Consider the following 19,414-nt stretch of genomic DNA (forward strand, 5'->3'; position numbering starts at 1 on the left):
TAAAAAAGCACGGTGTAAACCGTAAGTCTAAATTAACTTTATAGAAACGCTCCCGCTGCCGTTTGCAATACTGTATTCGCGAGATACAAGTTTAATGAGAAGACACGAGATATAAAAAAGCACGGTATAAACCGTAACCTTAAATTAACTTTATAGAAACGCTCCCGCTGCCGTTTGCAATGCCATATTCGCGAGATACAAGTTTAATGAGAAGACACGAGGTATAAACGACAGTTTGCATCACTTTGTAACAGAGTTAAAATTGCTGTAGCGAGAAACTTTTAACTGCCGGGTCTTAGCTAACATTAAATAAACCCGTGGACATCGCAACATCACACAAGAGAGCGGCTCACGTGAAGTGACTGAACGCAGCAGGAGTGATCACTTCCATAAATCAAACCTGTTCAAAAAACACATTACACAATTGATAAGGTAGGAAAACAATATGAAACAAAGCACGGTATAAACCGTAACTTTAAATTAAGTTTATAGAAACGCTGCCGTTTGCAATACCATATTCGCCCCTGCGAAGCGCGGTGATTTTGCTATATATATTAAACTATTTCAACCATTGTATGATCTGCTTCTCGCAACTGAAAGAGGGCACCGTGGCAGAAGTTAGCCGACTTGCGAAGCGCGGTGATTTTGCTATATATATTAAACTATTTCAACCATTGTATGATCTGCTTCTCGCAACTGAAAGAGGGCACCGTGGCAGAAGTTAGCCGACTTGCTCACCAACCACAAGCGTTACCTGGTAGGTAACCACCCATACAATCAGATTGTGAATCAGACTACGAATGCCTGCAATGTAATTACCCCGATGTACATGCTGTCAAATGAACGAACCACACGCCGTGGCACAACGTTAGGGGCTTCGCCTCTACGTCCGAGGATCGATTCCCGTAAGGGAGTGCAGTGACTGTGTACTCCTGATGAGCCCACAATTATGGCGAAACACGTGTCGCATACTATGCATCTTCAAAGCACGGTGTAAACAGTAAGTTTAAATTGAGTTTATAGAAACGCTCCCGCTGCCGTTTGCAATACCATATTAGATGACTTTGTAACAGAGTTAAAATTGCTGGAGCGATAAATTTTTAACTGCTGGGTCATGTCGCGTGTTCTTGGGTAGGTACACCAAAAAATGTATACATTTATGCATGTAATGGGCAAACAAAACATGTACTATACCCGAAAGCACTACAGTAGTACTCAATGTATCTTTACTTCTTAAATGTTAATGTTTTACTGTTTAATAATTTATACGCTTCTTTTATGTTATTCAGATTCTTTTATCAAAATACCAGTAACAGCACACTGCACTATAACGTGGAGTGAATACACTTGACATGACCATTCATAGTATTTATCCTCTTTCTCTGTACGTTTACCATTCGTTTGCTCAGAGGTTGATGCACTTGCTGCTTAATGAGCAGCTCTTCACCCTAGCGTCCCGCTGCTTCTCTCCTTTCGTCGGCATCTTTTCCCGTTAAAACTGATTTTTTTTAAAACTTATTATGTTTAATTTTTCAGTTAAGCTGGCACTTAAGTCTTCAATCTGCCTCAAGAATGATTAGCGAAGGTGGTAGACAATGAAAACGTCAGCCGTACGCATCCGCCACGCACGCACTGGTGCGCGCAGCTGTGAGTTGATTCTACAATAAAATAAAATAAAGATAAAAAGAGTAATAACTTGCAGCACCGCTATTCAATTACACTTGCCTAACGCCTCTCCTAAGGGGAAATACTGTGGGATCTGGGCATCCGTCAAAGCAGCAATCACAAGCCCGATTAGAAAGCGGGAAGCTGTGATTTGTTCTCTCCCTCCCATGTAACAATCACAGCCCGTGTTGCAACGCACTATGTATGTATATGTATATATGTCTATGTGTGTGTATATGTATGTGTATATGTATGTGTAACATTAACATCATTATCATATGAGAATATGAAGTAATATATAAGAAGCACATTTCATATAAATATAAATTATTAAACAGTAAAATCTTCTTCTGTAATGTGCTACCGTGGCTATTCGTTTGTCTGTCCAGGATTTTAAATCACCTGTAGCTCGCAAACCGTTTCACCTATTGACTTGAAATCTGGTACACATATAGAACGTCATGTCTACTATCCGCTTTATGGGTGATGATTGTATTACTCTTTTTATCCATCCATCCATTCATTTTCCAACCTGCTGAATCCGAACACAGGGTCACGGGGGTCTGCTGGAGCCAATCCCAGCCAACACAGGGCACAAGGCAGGAAACAATCCTGGGTTTTTATCTTTATTTTATTTTATTGTAGAATCAACTCCTATCTGCGCACACCAGGGCGGCCATGGGCGGATGCGTATGGTGTATTCACTCCACGTTATCGTGCATTGCGCTGTCACTGGTATTTTGATAAAAGAATTTGAACAACATATAAGAAGCGTATAAATTATTAAACAGTAAAACATTAACATTTAAGAAGTAAAGTTACATTAAGTACTACTGCAGTGCCTTCGGGTATACCTCATTTTTTGTTTGCTCATTACATGCTTAAATGTATACATTTTTTGGTTCACCTACCCGAGAACACGCGACATATAACCGAGCGTGGGAGAAGCATGGATTTTAAACACGCGTTGAGTTCATCTGCTGGTCTCCCTCGTGAAATAACTGGTAATGTTTGACTAAAATCTACAGCGAGTAAAACGACATTACCTCCTATTTTTTTTTTTTTTACGATCTCTGAGATCTTGCTTTTTTCGGTTCAAGGCTTCATAAGCTCTTTTATGTTCTATGGTGTACTTATCCCAAGTCATCATCTTTGAATGTTGCAAGACTTTTGCCTTGTATGTAGATCGGGGTAATTACATTCATTGCATTCCTAGTCTGAATCACAATCCGATTGTATGGGTGGTTACCTGGCAGGGCCGGCCCTAACAATTGCGGGGCCCTATGCGAAACGGATTGCGCTGGGCCCAGTCGGGGTAGGGATAAGGATAATAAGTGAAAATTAAGATTTTGTATTAGAAAATAAATTCGTCTTTGCATTTTATTCATTCTTTACTAAGTACAAAATCACGATCAAATTAACTTTACTTTACGAGCCTTGCGTGTAGCGAAGTCATACAGTATATCATCAAAATTTTGTTTCCTACATAGATCACGCTCAATAGCAAGAATTGCCAAATTGTTCAATCTATCTTCATGAATTGTTGACCTCAAGTAATTCTTGATTAGTTTGAGGCACGAGAAGATTCTTTCACCAGATGCCACAGTTAAAAAAATGAACAAAATAAAGTATTTACTGATTTATTACGTCGTTATTGCATTTGATTACGTGATTTAACGTTTGAACGACAATTTGCATTTGATTATGTCACGTTTGCATTTGATTACGAGTAAATAAAATTAAAAAAAAAATACCTTAAGTCTACCAATTTAGGGGAACTTGAGGTAAGATGAACCACTTTTTAAAATTCCTTGTCAAATCCACATTTTTTGCTTTTTACCAATAATTTTCAGTCAGATTATTGTTAATGATCTGCATATGCATGCGCTTGTCGCTTAGGGATGAATCAGTACGTTTTGAGCAAGTGTTTGTGAAAAAAAAATTTTTTTATCTTACCCCTACTACGGGTAAGATGAAACAATCGTTTGGGTAGACGAATCACATTATTTTATTTTGTAAAACTATCTTAAACATTTGAAATGAGAGACTATTCATAAAACAAATTGTATAAAGATACAAGTTGACGTGCCGATGATTCTATGGCTGACTGTTAACATAGGGTGGGTTATCAATGTACAGGATCTTCGTATTATATACAACGCTTGTTTCTGAGGAACAAGCTTTACTCACCGGTGAAAAAATCTTCGTCTGGCAGAAAAGAGAAAATTTAAACCACTGCCGGTAAATTTCAAACTATTCATCCAAAAAATCGATAACATCATCTCCATAAATATGTCCTCACAGGTGGCGCAGTGGTAGTGCTACTGCTTTGCAGTAAGGAGACTGTGGAAGATTGTGGGTTCGCTTCCCGGTTCCTCCCTGTGTGGATAGCGCTTTGAGTATTGAGAAAAGCGCTATATAAATGTAATGAATTATTTATTATTATTAAATAGCTCCTCCTATTTGATTGGTTTCACTGAGCTGAGCCATCATAAGGTTAAGAACGGTGTCTGTTTCATCTTACCCCAAGTTCCCCTAAATGACGAGTTTAGAGAGAAAGCACCCGAGCAGCTACAATTTTTTTTTCAATTTTATTTACTTGTCGTAATCACTTGAAACAACGACGTAATAGATAAAAAACACTGTAAAAACATAAAAACAGAATAAACACGCTGACCTATACATGATTATAAGTTATAATGGTTTAATTTAATAATTTACACCTAGAATTAGCGCGGGGCCTATGAAAGTGCGGGGCCCACTGCGGCCGCATAGGTTGCAGTGGCCTAAGGCCGGCCCTGTTACCTGGCACTGTAGGGTTGCTACCCATCCTTTAAAATACGGAATCGTCCCGTATTTGAGAATGAAATTGCGCGTCCCGTTTTGAATCAATACGGGACGGAATTTGTCCCGTATTTTTTTTATCATTTTTTTTAAAGCAGCATCTCATGCAAATCATCCCACACGCATTTTATGAAGATGCCTCCTTTCCTACTTTTGATTGTGTAATACTTGATGTCATCGTTAGTTTGATTGGTCTTTTTAACTGTCCAGTGAGGAGGGCGGGTCTTTTAAGTAGAGTCTGCAAACTGTTGGCACTGGGATGTGGCACCCGCTGCAGTATGCGTCCCTTAATTTTTTGTATTAAAAGTGGTAACCCTACCTGGGAGGTAACACTTATGTTTGGTCATGAAGTCGTCTAAAATCAGCCACGTGCCTTCTTTTAATTGTGAGAAGCAGATATATATAGCCAAATTCTCGCGCTTCGTTGCGGCGAAGTATTGCTTTTAATTTTTTAAGAAGAAAGTAAAACCTTTTTAAACGGATCGAAAATATACCAATAACAATTTGTTAAGGATCTGTTTTTTTGTGAACCTCGCTTTTCACAGCTGTCCCGCTACGGCGTGTGTTTCGTTTATTTGACAGTATGTAGATCGTGGTAATTAAATTCATGGCATTCGTTTTCTGAATCACAATCTGACTGTATGGATGGTTACCTGCCAGGTTACGCTTGTGGTTGGTCAGGAAGTCGCCTTACATCCGCCACGTGCCCTCTTTCTGTTCCCAGAAGCTGATCATAGAATGGTTTTAATAGTTTACTTTCAAATAATGCAAAGACTATGCGACACGTGTTTCTGCTTAATTCTGGGCTCATCAGGCATTCACACTCACTGCATCCCCTCTCGAGAATCGAATATCGTCAGCGCCAGAGTTGAAGCCCCTAACGTTGCGGTCAGCAAGTGGGCTAACATCCGCCATGTGCCATCTTTCAGTTGCGAGAGGCAGATCATAGAATGGTTGAAACTGTTGCCCCTAATGTTGTGCTACGGCGTGTGGTTCATTTATACCTCGTGTCTTCTCATTAAACTTTTATCTCGCGAATATGTTATTGCAATCCGCAGCGGGAGCGTTTCTATAAATTTAATTTAAACTTACGTTTTACACCGTGCTTTGTTTCCCTTATGAACATGCTTGTATGCTTCACTCGCTCCCTTCTCAATTGTTTAATGAATTTTTTGTTGTTCGCTGTTTGCGGCTCCTCCTTCATTTGTCCCTACTGCATTCACAGTCTTTTCACGTCATTGCAATCTGCAGCGGGAGCGTTTCTATAAACTTAATTTAAACTTACGTTTTACACCGTGCTTTGTTTCCCTTATGAACATGCTTGTATGCTTCACTCGCTCCCTTCTCAATTGTTTAATGAATTTTTTGTTCTTCGCTGTTTGCGGCTCCTCCTTCATTTGTCCCTACTGCGTTCACAGTCTTTTCACGTGATTACGTGGGAGGCGTGATGACGTGACACTGAACTCCGCCTCCCACGGCCATCGAGCTGCCGTCCATTACAGTATATTGTGAAAAAAGAGGTTCCAGTTATGACCATTACGCGTTGAATTTCGAAATGAAACCTGCCCAACTTTTGTAAGTAAGCTGTAAGGAATCAGCCTGCCAAATTGCAGCCTTCCACCTACACGGGAAGTTGCAGAATTAGTGATGAGTCAGTCAGTCAGTCAGTCAGTGAGGGCTTTGCCTTTTATTAGTATAGATTAGCCAAATGTATTCCCCTATTGGACATTTCACACTAGTCTTGAATTGGTCAAAATTAAAGATACAGCGGGAAGATTTTTGTCTAAAGAGAAGGTGTAAGAAACTGTATGTGTAACTTGTAGAATTATAGAAAGACACAAAAGTGTTTTAAAACAAGGATCTAGTGCTGAGACTTGTTGACGGCGGCCCTGAATGAACATAACATAAGACAAACCGCTACCATGACTAACAACTCGCAGTGCATTTTAATTGAATTAAATTAATTCTTTTATGGGTGCCCCACGATTTTATCTTTAGTCACATAAGACAAACAAAATCTTAGTACATGAAAAAAAATTTTTTGTGCATTTTTGAATAAAATTGTCACTTATTTTTTTTTTTCTTCTTAAATATATGTCTTTTTTAGTCACCCTAATGCCACACAGTCCTTGACTTGGATGGAAAAGTAATTTGACAGAAATGACATTAGTGACAGTGTGGAATTGAACCTACAACCTTGAAGTGAAATGTAACATTAATTCATGTTTGTTTCTCATTTTAGAAAGTCCTAACTACGGTGAAACTTTACACATGTGAAGTACTGGAAATGTGCATTTGTTTTTTGGTGATATTAACCTTCACTCTTTCTTAGAAAAGCCCAACACTTTATCCACTGAGCCAATATCAGCAAATTGTGTAAATGCCCAACACACTATGCACTGATGAAATATATCATTGTCATCAGAGATCAGCATCCATGCAAAGTTTGAAGGAAATCGGTTTGGTAAAAGTAGGTAAAAAAGTGGTGCCAAATTTTACCCAGACAAAAGGAGAGGGCAAGTTGGATAAAATTGTGAAAACGTCCAACATGCTAGGCACTTGATCAATGCTTCTTAATTTTCATATGAAGTACCCTAGGTTCTTGTCTATAAGCCGGACTCATGTATAAGCCGGAGACCAAAAATCATACGAAGTTTTAAAATAAAATCGTATCATAGATAAGCCGGACTCATGGATAAGCCGAACGTACTATAACCTATAACTAATAGAAGGGAGGGAGGTCAGTGGTCTCACTCGCACCCATTTAATTTCTTTAAGGGGGGAGAGAGTGTGAGATATTGGCGTCTCTCTCACTCCCTGCATGGCGCGGTTGGAGCGGCCGGAGCGCGTTCTTTCTGCTCTGGGCGTCGCCGAGTCAACACGCGCGCGTAGCGGTCATTTAAATTGTGATTTTATATGTAAGCATATTTAAATATATATCGCGGATTTTTTGCTGGTTCGCGGATTTCTGCGGACAATGGGTCTTTTAATTTCTGGTACATGCTTCCTCAGTTGGTTTGCCCAGTTGATTTCATACAAGGGACGCTATTGGCAGATGGCTGAGAAGCTAGATTGCTTACTTTTCTCTCTCTCTTGCGCTGACTATCTGTGATCCTGACGTATGGGGATTGAGCAGGGGGGCTGTTCGCACACCTAGACGATAGGGACGCTCGTCTAAAAATGCTGAAAGATTATCTTCACGTTGCTATCTTTTGTAAAGCTGATTCCTGAAAAGACATGCTGCACAGTGCTTCACATACTTAAAAGCTCGAAGGGCACGTATTGGTTTTTGACTGAAAAACAAACTCTGTCTCTCTCCCTCTTCCTGCTCCTGACGGAGGGGGTGTGAGCTGCCGCCTTCAACAGCTTTGTGCCGCGGTGCTTCGCATACTTAAAAGCCAAACAGACATATTGATTTGTTTGCTTCACTCCTTTGAAGAGGAAGATATGTTTGCATTCTTTTAATTGTGAGGCGGAACTGTCATCTCTGTCTTGTCATGGAGCACAGTTTAAACTTTTGAAAAAGAGACAAATGTTTGTTTGCAGTGTTTGAATAACGTTCCTGTCTCTCTACAACCTCCTGTGTTTCTGCGCAAATCTGTGACCCAAGCATGACAATATAAAAATAACCATATAAACATATGGTTTCTACTTCGCGGATTTTCTTATTTCGCGGGTGGCTCTGGAACGCAACCCCCGCGATGGATGTATAAGCCGGACTTATGTATAAGCCGATATTCTATTTTTTCATTTTCACAACTTTTTTCCTTAGATAAGCCGCGGCTTATAGACAAGAACTTAGGGTAATTTGAAAAAACTTCAATACTAATTATTAAAAATGATGTTTTTTAATTAATTTCTCTACATCTTGATCTTGAACCTTCGACCATTTGATAGAAAGTCCTACACGTTAACCACCTGACCAACACCACTAATTCATATATATTTGTGCTGGGTAAAGGGACTGTATGTAAGTTTATTCTCTAAAAGTATAATTTAAGAAAATAAGAAGTTTTAAATTTGACGTAATTAACGTTTAGATCATGGGTCAAAACTGATGAAATATTGCATTGTCATTTTTATTGATGATGTAACTTATGATGGTAGTAGCAGAATGAACTTGGAAGTCTACAGAAACATATTATCGACCAGTTTATAGAGAAATGCATCCAACACTAACTGGGATGAACTTTATTATTGCAGAGAGCTGATGGTCCAGAATGCACTGCCACCTCCATAAAGGACTTCATCAGAGGGGAAAAAATGGAAGGTTTTGGACTGGCCAAGTCAATCACCAGATCTTGTAGGGATATTCAACCAGATATTAAGTATTTTTGACTTTAGTTGAAAACATTCTGTTTAAATATTTTTGCTCACTTGAAAACTGGGTGGTTTGACACAGTGTGCTGTGTTCTGTGTTGTTTAGCATATCTAGATAATAAATACCAGGGAATAACAACTGAAACTCTGATCTCTCTTTATATTAATCTTTTGATCTCACACACAAATGTCAGCCAGACATTTTGCTTCAGTGCAGAGCAAAAACTAACTTACTGGCCTTACTATTGCAATACTTTGTAGGCGACTGTATCTTGTTCAAATAAGTAACCAAAAATGCTTGAATTTTGGGTAAAAAACTTTATGTTCTGATAATGGTGTCCTCCCATTAGTCCCAGCACTCTTCTGCTGCCTGATTTGACTTGTCCCTGTTTTAATGCTACTTTTGAGTTGCCTTTTCTATTAGAGCCCCTCTCCCCTATGACCTATAGCAGGGCTACTCAAATATAAATTTGAAAGGTCCACTTACTAAATTTCCATTCAGTCTGAGGTCCGGAAAAGTGACGGTCAAATTCCAAATACAGTAATCCCTCCTCCATCGCGGGGGTTGCGTTCCAGAGCCACCCGCGAAATAAGAAAATCCGCGAAGTAGAAACCATATGTTTATATGGTTATTTTTATATTGTCATGCTTGGGTCACAGATTTGCGCAGAAACACAGGAGGTTGTAGAGAGACAGGAACGTTATTCAAACACTGCAAACAAACATTTGTCTCTTTTTCAAAAGTTTAAACTGTGCTCCATGACAAGACAGAGATGACAGTTCTGTCTCACAATTAAAAGAATGCAAACATATCTTCCTTTTCAAAGGAGTGCGTGTCAGGAGCACAGAATGTCACATAGATAGAGAAAACAATCTCTGGCAAACAAATCAATAGGGCTGTTTGGCTTAAGTATGCGAAGCACCGCGGCACAAAGCTGTTGAAGGCGGCAGCTCACACCCCCTCCGTCAGGAGCAGACAAAGAGAGAGAGAGAGAGACAGAGTTTGTTTTTCAAGCAAAAATCAATACGTGCCCTTCGAGCTTTTAAGTATGCGAAGCACCGTGCAGCTGCACAAAAGATAGCAACATGAAGATAATCTTTCAACATTTTTAGACGAGCGTCCGTATCGTCTAGGTGTGCGAACAGCCCCCCTGCTCAATCCCACTACGTCAGGATCACAGAAAGTCAACGCAAGAGAAAGAGAAAAGTAAGCTGGGTAGCTTCTCAGCCATCTGCCTATAGCGTCCCTTGTATGAAATCAACTGGGCAAACCAACTGAGGAAGCATGTACCAGAAATTAAAAGACCCATTGTCCGCAGAAACCCGCGAAGCAGCAAAAAATCCACGATATATATTTAAATATGCTTACATATAAAATCCGCGATGGAGTGAAACTGCGAAAGGCGAAGCGCGATATAGCGAGGGATTACTGTAGAGAACTCCAAAAAAAGGCATTCCCCAAACTTTAGAACTATACACAAAAAAATGACATGGTAGGCCTTTTAGTGTGAAAGGTGACACCTTCTTTATGCCACCAGTTGTTTGAACTTGGGCATAAAAGGTGTGAGGGCAAGGCGGAGGCACTGATGTAAATGTTCATTGGTGAGGGTGTTGCGGTATGTGTTTTTCACCATGTTCATAGTGGAAAAGGCAGATTCACAGCAGTACGTTGAGGAAAACATTGTAAGAATTTGAAGGGCCATCTTCTGCAGGAGAGGAACACCTGCCGCAGTAACCATCTTTGTCCAGAAGGTGACAAGGTCACAGTGAGATTCCTGCAGTGCTAGGTTTTCTTGTAGCTCAATTAACTCTGTTTGCAGAGAAGCAGCACTGGCCCATTGGAAGACTTTTGTGGCTTCATTTGAGAATTCTGCAATATTTTTGACAAGAAATGGATTTTCGATGCACAGCAAGACTTGTTTTCCCAAAGGGAAATCTTCAAAGCGAGTTTGGAAATTTTTAATCAGCTTGTCCAGGAATTCAGCATAATTGTGATGGTGATGTTTTCCTGCAGTCTGATCCAAAAGTCTTGGGAAGTGAAGCAGGTCCTGCTGTAAGTCACATTTGAACACCTCCAGCTTCCTCTGGAAAGCACGGACAGCTAACATGAGGTCACACACTGTGCTGTTTTTGCCTTGGAGCTTCATATTAAGGTCATTAAGATGGGAAGTAATGTCCGTTAGAAAAGCAACAATTTCCATTTTCTCGTCATTCTTCATGAAATCCACAAACGGTTTGGCTTTTGCACTCTTCTGATCCAACAGAAATGTCTCCAGCTCTTTCCGCAGTGCCCAAAAACGCTCCAGTACCTTGCCTTTGCTAAGCCACCGGACATTGTTGTGAAGGAGCAAATCATCAAATGTTGCATTCACCTCTATTAGAAATGAGCGCAATAAACGATGTTGCAAAGCAGAGGATGCTCTCAGATAATTGACTAGTTTCATGACTTTTGTCATGACTTCTGAGTACCTTTCTCCAAGGCTGGCACACAAAACCATCTGGTGAATTATGCAGTGGTATGCCATGAGGTCAGGGTGGTGAGTTCTCAAGCGTGACACTAATCCCCTCTCTTTCCCAATCATACATGGTGCGCCATCAGTAGCAATGGAAACAACATGCTTCAGGTCTATCGCTCTGTCTCTAAGCATCTGTGTCACTGCTTCATACATATCATCCCCCCTTGTGTGTCCATGGAGGTTTGTGAGACCCAAAACATCTTCATGAAATTCTCCCTTTTCTTCATCAAAAAATCTGACAAAGACCATGAGTTGTGCATTGTCCATGATATCTGTGGATTCATCCACAGCCAATGAAATGAATTTGGCTTTTTTTATAGCAGAACTAAGTTGTTCAAGCAAATCATCAGCGAGTATTTCAGCTCGTCTTGCAGCAGTGGAATCAGAATAGGGTATTTGGTTTATTTTCTGGATTATTTCATCCTTTTGAGTCCCTTCAAACAGAGCAGTCACCACTTCACTCATACACTCTTTGACTACTTCAGCATCAGAGAAGGGTTTCCTGTTTTTTCCCAGGACCCATGCTACTCTTAGTGAGGCTTCTGTTGCCCGCTTCTGTTGTGTGGCTGATCTAACTATTACACTGCTTGTAGCTTCATATGATGATTTCAGCTGGTTTATTTTTATGGTCCTTACCTCTGAGTTCTGAGGGTAATTTTGTTCGAAATGTGCATGCTTGGTTTCATAATGGCGTTTCACATTACCACTTTTGATTATTGCTACCGTCTCATTGCAGATTAAACACATTGGTTTTCTGCTTCCCACGGGGAGCACGAACGCATATTTTTCTGTCCACTCACTCTTAAATTCGCGGTTTTCAAAATCAACTTTTCTTTTCTTATCAATGTACTGTCTTGAGCCAGCCATCTTCACTTTCAGTCAGCAAAAAAAAAATTCAGTTATCGAAATTTGCACTGCCTGTGAGTGATGAGACTGCCTGTTCACCGGCCTGACCCAGAGCACGTGACCGGTACATAAATCTGGCTGCCGTGAATGAGCGAGCGAGCGAGTATTGGGGGGGAGGCGGGGAGTAGTGGGAACGTTGCTATGACGATACTGTTACAGCTGCTGTGATTGGACATAGATGAAGCAACCAAACCGAGTAGAAACCTCAAAGATATATCGCGCGGAATCACAATTGCGCACTTCATTGAGAACTCATTTGGATTATGATTAAATTTGCATGTTTGTTTTGGCGTCGGTCCAGATTTAACCGTATTTGGGTCCGGATGCGGACCGGAGTCCGCCTATTGAGTACCCCGGACCTATAGTCTATATTTAAGTTGGACCAGCTACAACATAAGTGGAAAAGTAAGTTCAGCCGTTTTTGAGTGATTGGCAAGCAAAAATAGAGATTAGTTTTATGTATATTTTTTTTTCTTTGTTTAAATCTTGAAATATGAAAGGCGATCATCTCCGTCAGATTTTGCCTCAGTCTTAGCCATGGTCATAAGTCGTTAGGCTCACTAAGAGATGCTTCATTCGACACAACCAAAAATACAGTTTCTATTCAGTGTCTAGAGCTGGAAATTTTTTTGGGCAGATGTGTCTTTGATTAGTGTGCTGTTTTTTGCTCCATATTTAAATTGTATTTTTTGGGTCATTTGGGGACCCTAGAACTAGACCAATGCCCTGTTAATATTGGGTTAATGTAACACCACTATGTCTTTTCAAATGTTTAAGGATTTAAGCCTACTTTTTATGGCTGTTTCCATATAGTGAATGAATTCCGTCCTCTTGCCAGAGGTGTGGGGTGTTTTTGTGTTTACTTTCTGGGGTTACCGTAAATGCAAGTTCTCAGCTTTACAGGTTTTTATTTTTTTATTTTATTTTTATTTTTTTTGAGACAGCCTAAAGACAATTGCTGAAGCAAATGCCCTTGTTTACTTTCATGGTACAGTAATATTTCCATGTTACATCTGAGTACTCTCAAAACTGATAATTCTGTTGCTTCATAGGTCATACAGCAAGGTCTTGAAAGCATAAACCTAGCAAGTTTCATTATGATAAAAGCTGCAATTGGCAGTTACTGTTTAACCAAATTACTCAAAAGTTCAAAGGTGCAGTTTCAACCTGTGCTGTGCCACCTTGAATCTAACTGCTGTGGCAGTGTGCACACTGTGACTTAATTTTGTGGAGACTATATTTTTACCCTAGGTGGCCATTCATTATCCTCTTTTTGAGTTCTTTCATGTACCTGTGAAATCTCTTTATTTTTTTTCCTCTTCAGAAAGCCACAAAGAAAACAGACCGGCCATTACCAGAAGATAATGATGCCTTGGAGATGAGCATTGAAGAGCTTAGGCAGGGATTGATGAAGTATGGGGTCAACCCAGGACCCATTATGCGTATGTTGCCTTTTTTCACATAATCATATAGCAACATGAATCTAAGGTGCGGGTGTACAGTAACTAAGCTGGTATTACTCTGTAGTTGGAGCTTAGAATGAATGGAGTTAAGGATCTTTTTTTATGTACAATATGTAACATTTTTTTCCAATAAGGGCTATGATTTAAACTTTAATCACTGTCAAAGGCAATAAAAAATTATAATGAATTGCAGGTATGAAAAGCAATACAGGTTGAGTATTCCTAATCTGAAATAACAAAATCCAAAACGTTTTGAGCGGGTAATGATGCAACCACCATTCCTCCTAACTTTTTTCCAATATTCAAATTGGATTTACTCATTGAGTCTGGGGTTGTGGGGTCTTCCGTTAAACAACGACACACTATCAATGATTGAGAATAAGTGAAAAGATGACACCAACGTGGCAGTTCAAATGTACCCCATGACACCAGGTTGTTTGTTTTTTTTTTTTTTTTTTTAATAGGGTGTGAAGATTCTGAAAGATTTGTGGAAAGTTGCATACACACATTTTGATCCTTCAGTGCAAATACATAGCATTATATGTCTTAAATTGAGAACTAAAATAGTCTATACTGTACTTTTTTTTTTTTTTTTTTTTTTTTTTTTTTTTTTTTTACATTTGAGGATTTATAAATCTATCACGTCCACACACTTTATAAATAGCAGCTCTGTGATATGGTTTATTAACCCCAAGATCTCATTTGATTGCAAATATTCCAATATTCAAGATAAACATGGTCCCAGTCATTTCAGATAAGGCATATAAAAAGAGTGCTTGATCCCTGACCATTCCCACCCCTCCTAATGAATTACTGCATAAATATTAGAACTACTGATCAGTCATATTCAGATCAGTTTTTGGAAGCTATTCCAGCAACATCAAAAGGAAGGTGGGATCCAGTATAGGGCAGAGCACCACTCTGGTGTAGGAAGCACATAGAGACACCCTAATACTAATTAATTTGGTCTGTGTATTTAGAGTTGCCTCTTCACCCAACATGCATTACGTTGGGTTGCCTGAGAAAAATTAGAGTTCCGCACACTTTTTTTTTTTTTTTTTTTTTGGCCCTAGTATTATTCACCTAGCACACTACAGCTGTGAGACAGTGTTGCTAAACACTGTTGTACCAATGTTGTCTGTGATAAAGAGAAATGACAACCAAATACGGCTAAATATTCTTGTATTGAAGCAAAAAAGCAGCAAGTACATTTTAAAAGTAAGACTTTTCCTTTATATCTGAGAAATCTTATTGAGATTGTTTTGAGGTATCTTATTCTGAGCATTAAAAATGTGCAGAATGAAAGACCCTGCCATAAAATCAAAATCATCTCCTTTTGTGCTGATACCCTCACTGAAGGGGTAGGCACACCCAGTTCAGGTTCGGGTTTCCTGCAAGATTCAGCACTGACAACGTCCCTTCATCAAAGAATATTAACAGTATAGGAGAGTGGCAACTGTAAATATAACATCAAGAATGTCCCTAGCACAGGTTTAAAAGTAACCTCTAAGCTTGAAAAATACACTATAATTAATTTTATCTACACATTTATACAGGGTGACCCAAAAGTCACTATACACTTTTAATAAATTCCTAAAAAATTATACAAGAAACTAAATTTATTAGTATTTCTAGCATCAACAAAGGAGTCGTTACAGTTTTATTTACTAGGCTTGCCATCACGTTCCAACGCCTTGAAAACTAGTTGTATACCTCCACATGGGCGCCTCCATTTTCGACAACTTTCAGCCACCTTTGGATGCAAACCTCTCCATTTTGCAGCATCTCTTCCCCAACCTCGCTGTAGGCCATGCAGATTCTTTCCTCAAGGTATGACAGGTTACAGGGCTTAATGGCATACACCTTGCTTTTGATATAGCCCCATTGGTCAGGAAATTTGATGTTCAGGAAATCTCTGACTAACCTGGCAAAGTGGGCAGGGGCTCCATCTTGCCATGGTTAAGGGAATGATACGCTTGCAAAAACTGCAAAGCCTAACTTGTCATATGTTGTTGGCTTAAGTCTCTCCGAATGATACCTGGAGCAAAATAGAAAAAAGGAAGTGTATAGTGACTTTTGGGACACCCTGTATATTTAATTTTAAGTAATATATGACAAAAGTATTTAGATTGACAGTGGAAACCATCCAGCCTTTTTACTTATGGATTCTGCTAACAATTATAAACGATTCTGTACAGTGATGGTACTCCTAAATTGCTTTTTATCCAAGTTTTGTTATTTGGATTTGGATCTCAGTTGTGAAATCATCCAATTTGCATTTAAAATGAAGATGATATATTACACTCCAAAGACACAGTTAAATCATTGGTGCTGAAATTGATTTCCCTTTTTGTGCTACACCATTTGTTGGAATGCATTTCATCTGTGGTTGTATAACAAAGTGCATTGTTATTACATTCTTTATAGCAGAGGTAAATGATTTAGCTTGTGAGTAATTTGCTGTTTTTTTTTTGTTTTTTTTTTGGGTTGTCGAGTACCACCATTTAAAAAAAAAAAAAATATATATAGATCAGTTATGTGTTTTTTAGCACTGGACAATGATCAAGATATAATTGCCTTTATGGGAGCTAAAATTCAGAATGTTGTGTGTTTTTGTGTGTGTGTGTTTTACAGCTTCTACCAAGAAACTCTATGAGAAGAAGTTACAGAAACTGCAAGAACAGGGTCCTCCTGAATCTCAGTCCCAGGCACCAGACCCGAAACAGAATGGCAGCACTGAGACTGATCAGTACAGTGACAAAGAGGAAGGTAGATGTATGCCTGTCATTCTGTCTGTCAAAACAAGCTTTCACTAGAACTGTTGTCTAAACCAATAACAAAAATTTTAAATGTTCATGTTAAAAATATATCTGTTTTGAATAAATTCAAGTGTAGATACAATTCTCAGTGCTTCATCTATTAATATACAGGGTGCATGAAACTCTTTGTCCCCTTATGTGTTATGTCATTGCATTGATGTAAATAATATGAAAACTTTGTATTGAAAAACCATTGGAAGTGAAAATAATCATGTGGTGTTCTGTATCTGCTTTTTTTTTTTTAGCACTCATAGTTAATGCACTGTTACTTGAAGGATATGTGTGAATACTGCAGCTTGCAGTTGGACATAATCAGTGCATCCCGAAAGTATTCACAGCGCATCACTTTTTCCACATTTTGTTATGTTACAGCCTTATTCCAAAATGGATTAAATTCATTTTTTTCCTCAGAATTCTACACACAACACCCCATAATGACAATGTGAAAAAAAGTTTACTTGAGATTTTTGCAAATTTATTAAAAATAAAAAAATTGAGAAAGCACATGTACATAAGTATTCACAGCCTTTGCTCAATACTTTGTCGATGCACCTTTGGCAGCAATTACAGCCTCAAGTCTTTTTGAATATGATGCCACAAGCTTGGCACACCTATCCTTGGCCAGTTTCGCCCATTCCTCTTTGCAGCACCTCTCAAGCTCCATCAGGTTGAATGGGAAGCGTCGGTGCACAGCCATTTTAAGATCTCTCCAGAGATGTTCAATCGGATTCAAGTCTGGGCTCTGGCTGGGCCACTCAAGGACATTCAGAGAGATGTCCTGAAGCCACTCCTTTGATATCTTGGCTGTGTGCTTAGGGTCGTTGTCCTGCTGAAAGATGAACCGTCGCCCCAGTCTGAGGTCAAGAGCGCTCTGGAGCAGGTTTTTCATCCAGGATGTCTCTGTACATTGCTTCAGTCATCTTTCCCTTTATCCTGACTAGTCTCCCACTTCCTGCCGCTGAAAAACATCCCCACAGCATGATGCTGCCACCACCACCTCCCTGACCAAGGCCCTTCTCCCCCGATTGCTCAGTTTAGATGGCCAGCCAGCTCTAGGAAGAGGCCTGGTGGTTTCGAACTTCTTCCACTTACGGATGATGGAGGCCACTGTGCTCATTGGGACCTTCAAAGCAGCAGAAATTTTTCTGTAACCTTCCCCAGATATGCGCCTCGAGACAATCCTGTCTCGGGGGTCTACAGACAATTCCTTTGACTTCATGCTTGGTTTGTGCTCTGACATGAACTGTCAACTGTGGGACCTTATATAGACCGGTGTGTGCCTTTCCAAATCATGTCCAGTCAACTGAATTTACCACAGGTGGACTCCTATTAAGCTGCCGAAACATCTCAAGAATGATCAGGGGAAACAGGATGCACCTGAGCTCAATTTCGAGCTTCACGGCAAAGGCTGTGAATACATATGTACATGTGCTTTCTCAATTTTTTTATTTTTAATAAATTTGCAAAAACCTCAAACTTTTTTCACGTTGTCATTATGGGGTGTTGTGTGTAGAATTCTGAGGAAAAAAAATGAATTCAATCCATTTTGGAATAAGGCTGTAACATAACAAAATGTGGAAAAATTGATGCGCTGTGAATACTTTCCGGATGCACTGTAATGGACTGACTCCCTTAAATATCATCAACTTTTTGACCAATTTTATTACTAAGCTTAATGTGTGCTCTTTTTTTTTTTTTTAATTGAATGTCCTACTAATTTTACTTTATAGTTTCCTGTTAATTGCTCAGATGTACTTTATGTATGATTTTACGCATAGCTTTGCATGAAAGAATCTGCTAAATAAAAAAATTTAAAAAAAAATCACTATAGCACTTGCCCATCCCTTTTATATAATACTAGCTGTGTAAGCCCATGCTGTAAAAACCTTGGGCTCCTAGAAACTATTGAAATTGTCAGGAAAAAAATTTGAAATGCAGAGTCGGTGGTTTTGTTTTGCAGGCGTGCTTGCCCCCCTTGTCTATCGGTAGCTAAGCGAGTTTCTTTCGAGTGTGTCTTTCCTTGGCAGTTTCACCTTGGCGACAGAGTCGCTTTCTTTCAGCTTCATGCTGTAGCCTTGTACTTCTGTCTTCTGCCGACTTGCCGGCTGTTTGAGCTTCATGTTGTGGCCTTGCACTTCTGGGCCACCTTGCACTTCTGGGCTGGATAAAAAGACAGACAGACACACTTCCACACGTAGATGTTTATATATAAGATACTTGACCTGATTTTACATCCTCTGGCAGAACAGTGGAAGGTTGTAGTAAATGTATTTTGTGTTGAGTCCCGTCTTTTGTAGCATTGTCCGGTTTACGTGGCGTGTGTGTCTATGTAAATATGCTCCCCTGGAAACAATGTGGAGAAGGATAACACTGTGGAACTGTGGCCCCTCACGATAATTGTTCCTGTCAATTCCATCACCTGCATCTGATCATTTGCTATTTAAACGGAAGGACAGAGAGGAAAAAAAAATTTGCGTTCTACTAGACGTCCATTTCATTACAAAGGCAGGAGAAAACACAGATTCAAATCATTCACACCTTTGTCTACCTGCCACTTTCAATGCCTGACAACAACATCTTTGCACCGCAAAACCCCAGGGTTCTGGATTACGCCATGTACTGAGAACAAGCATGGTGAGACTGTCTCTTGTTGTTTGGGGAGAGGAGCAAGCCATCATTATCCGTGTAATTTCCGTAGAACTATTTTTCCACTGAACCAGGTTTACAAACATTATCCGTTTTCCATTAAAGCTTATGTACGTTTCATGCTTTCTGTGTGTCTTAGGCCGGGTTTATACTTCACACGACGCATGCTGCAGCAGACGCTCCTGCTACACAAGCGTTGTAGTGTTTATACTTGAGCATGTACTTTGCGTACATC

At 39.6% G+C, this 19,414-nt stretch overlaps 1 protein-coding gene across 6 annotated transcripts in view; it reads left to right on the forward strand.

Annotated features, from left to right (window-relative positions):
• The window catches only part of LOC114653668 (lamina-associated polypeptide 2-like), a 119,371-nt gene that overhangs the window by 18,836 nt on the left and 81,121 nt on the right, over positions 1-19,414 (forward strand). For all 6 annotated transcript variants that reach the window (XM_028804156.2, XM_051920082.1, XM_051920084.1 and 3 more), the window contains exons 2-3: positions 13,576-13,693; positions 16,349-16,483. In XM_028804156.2, the coding sequence (XP_028659989.2) occupies positions 13,576-13,693; positions 16,349-16,483 (253 nt within the window). The remainder of the gene's footprint in view (positions 1-13,575; positions 13,694-16,348; positions 16,484-19,414) is intronic.

The sequence above is a fragment of the Erpetoichthys calabaricus genome, chromosome 1 (genome assembly GCF_900747795.2).
Source record: "Erpetoichthys calabaricus chromosome 1, fErpCal1.3, whole genome shotgun sequence".
Taxonomy (NCBI): domain Eukaryota; kingdom Metazoa; phylum Chordata; class Cladistia; order Polypteriformes; family Polypteridae; genus Erpetoichthys; species Erpetoichthys calabaricus.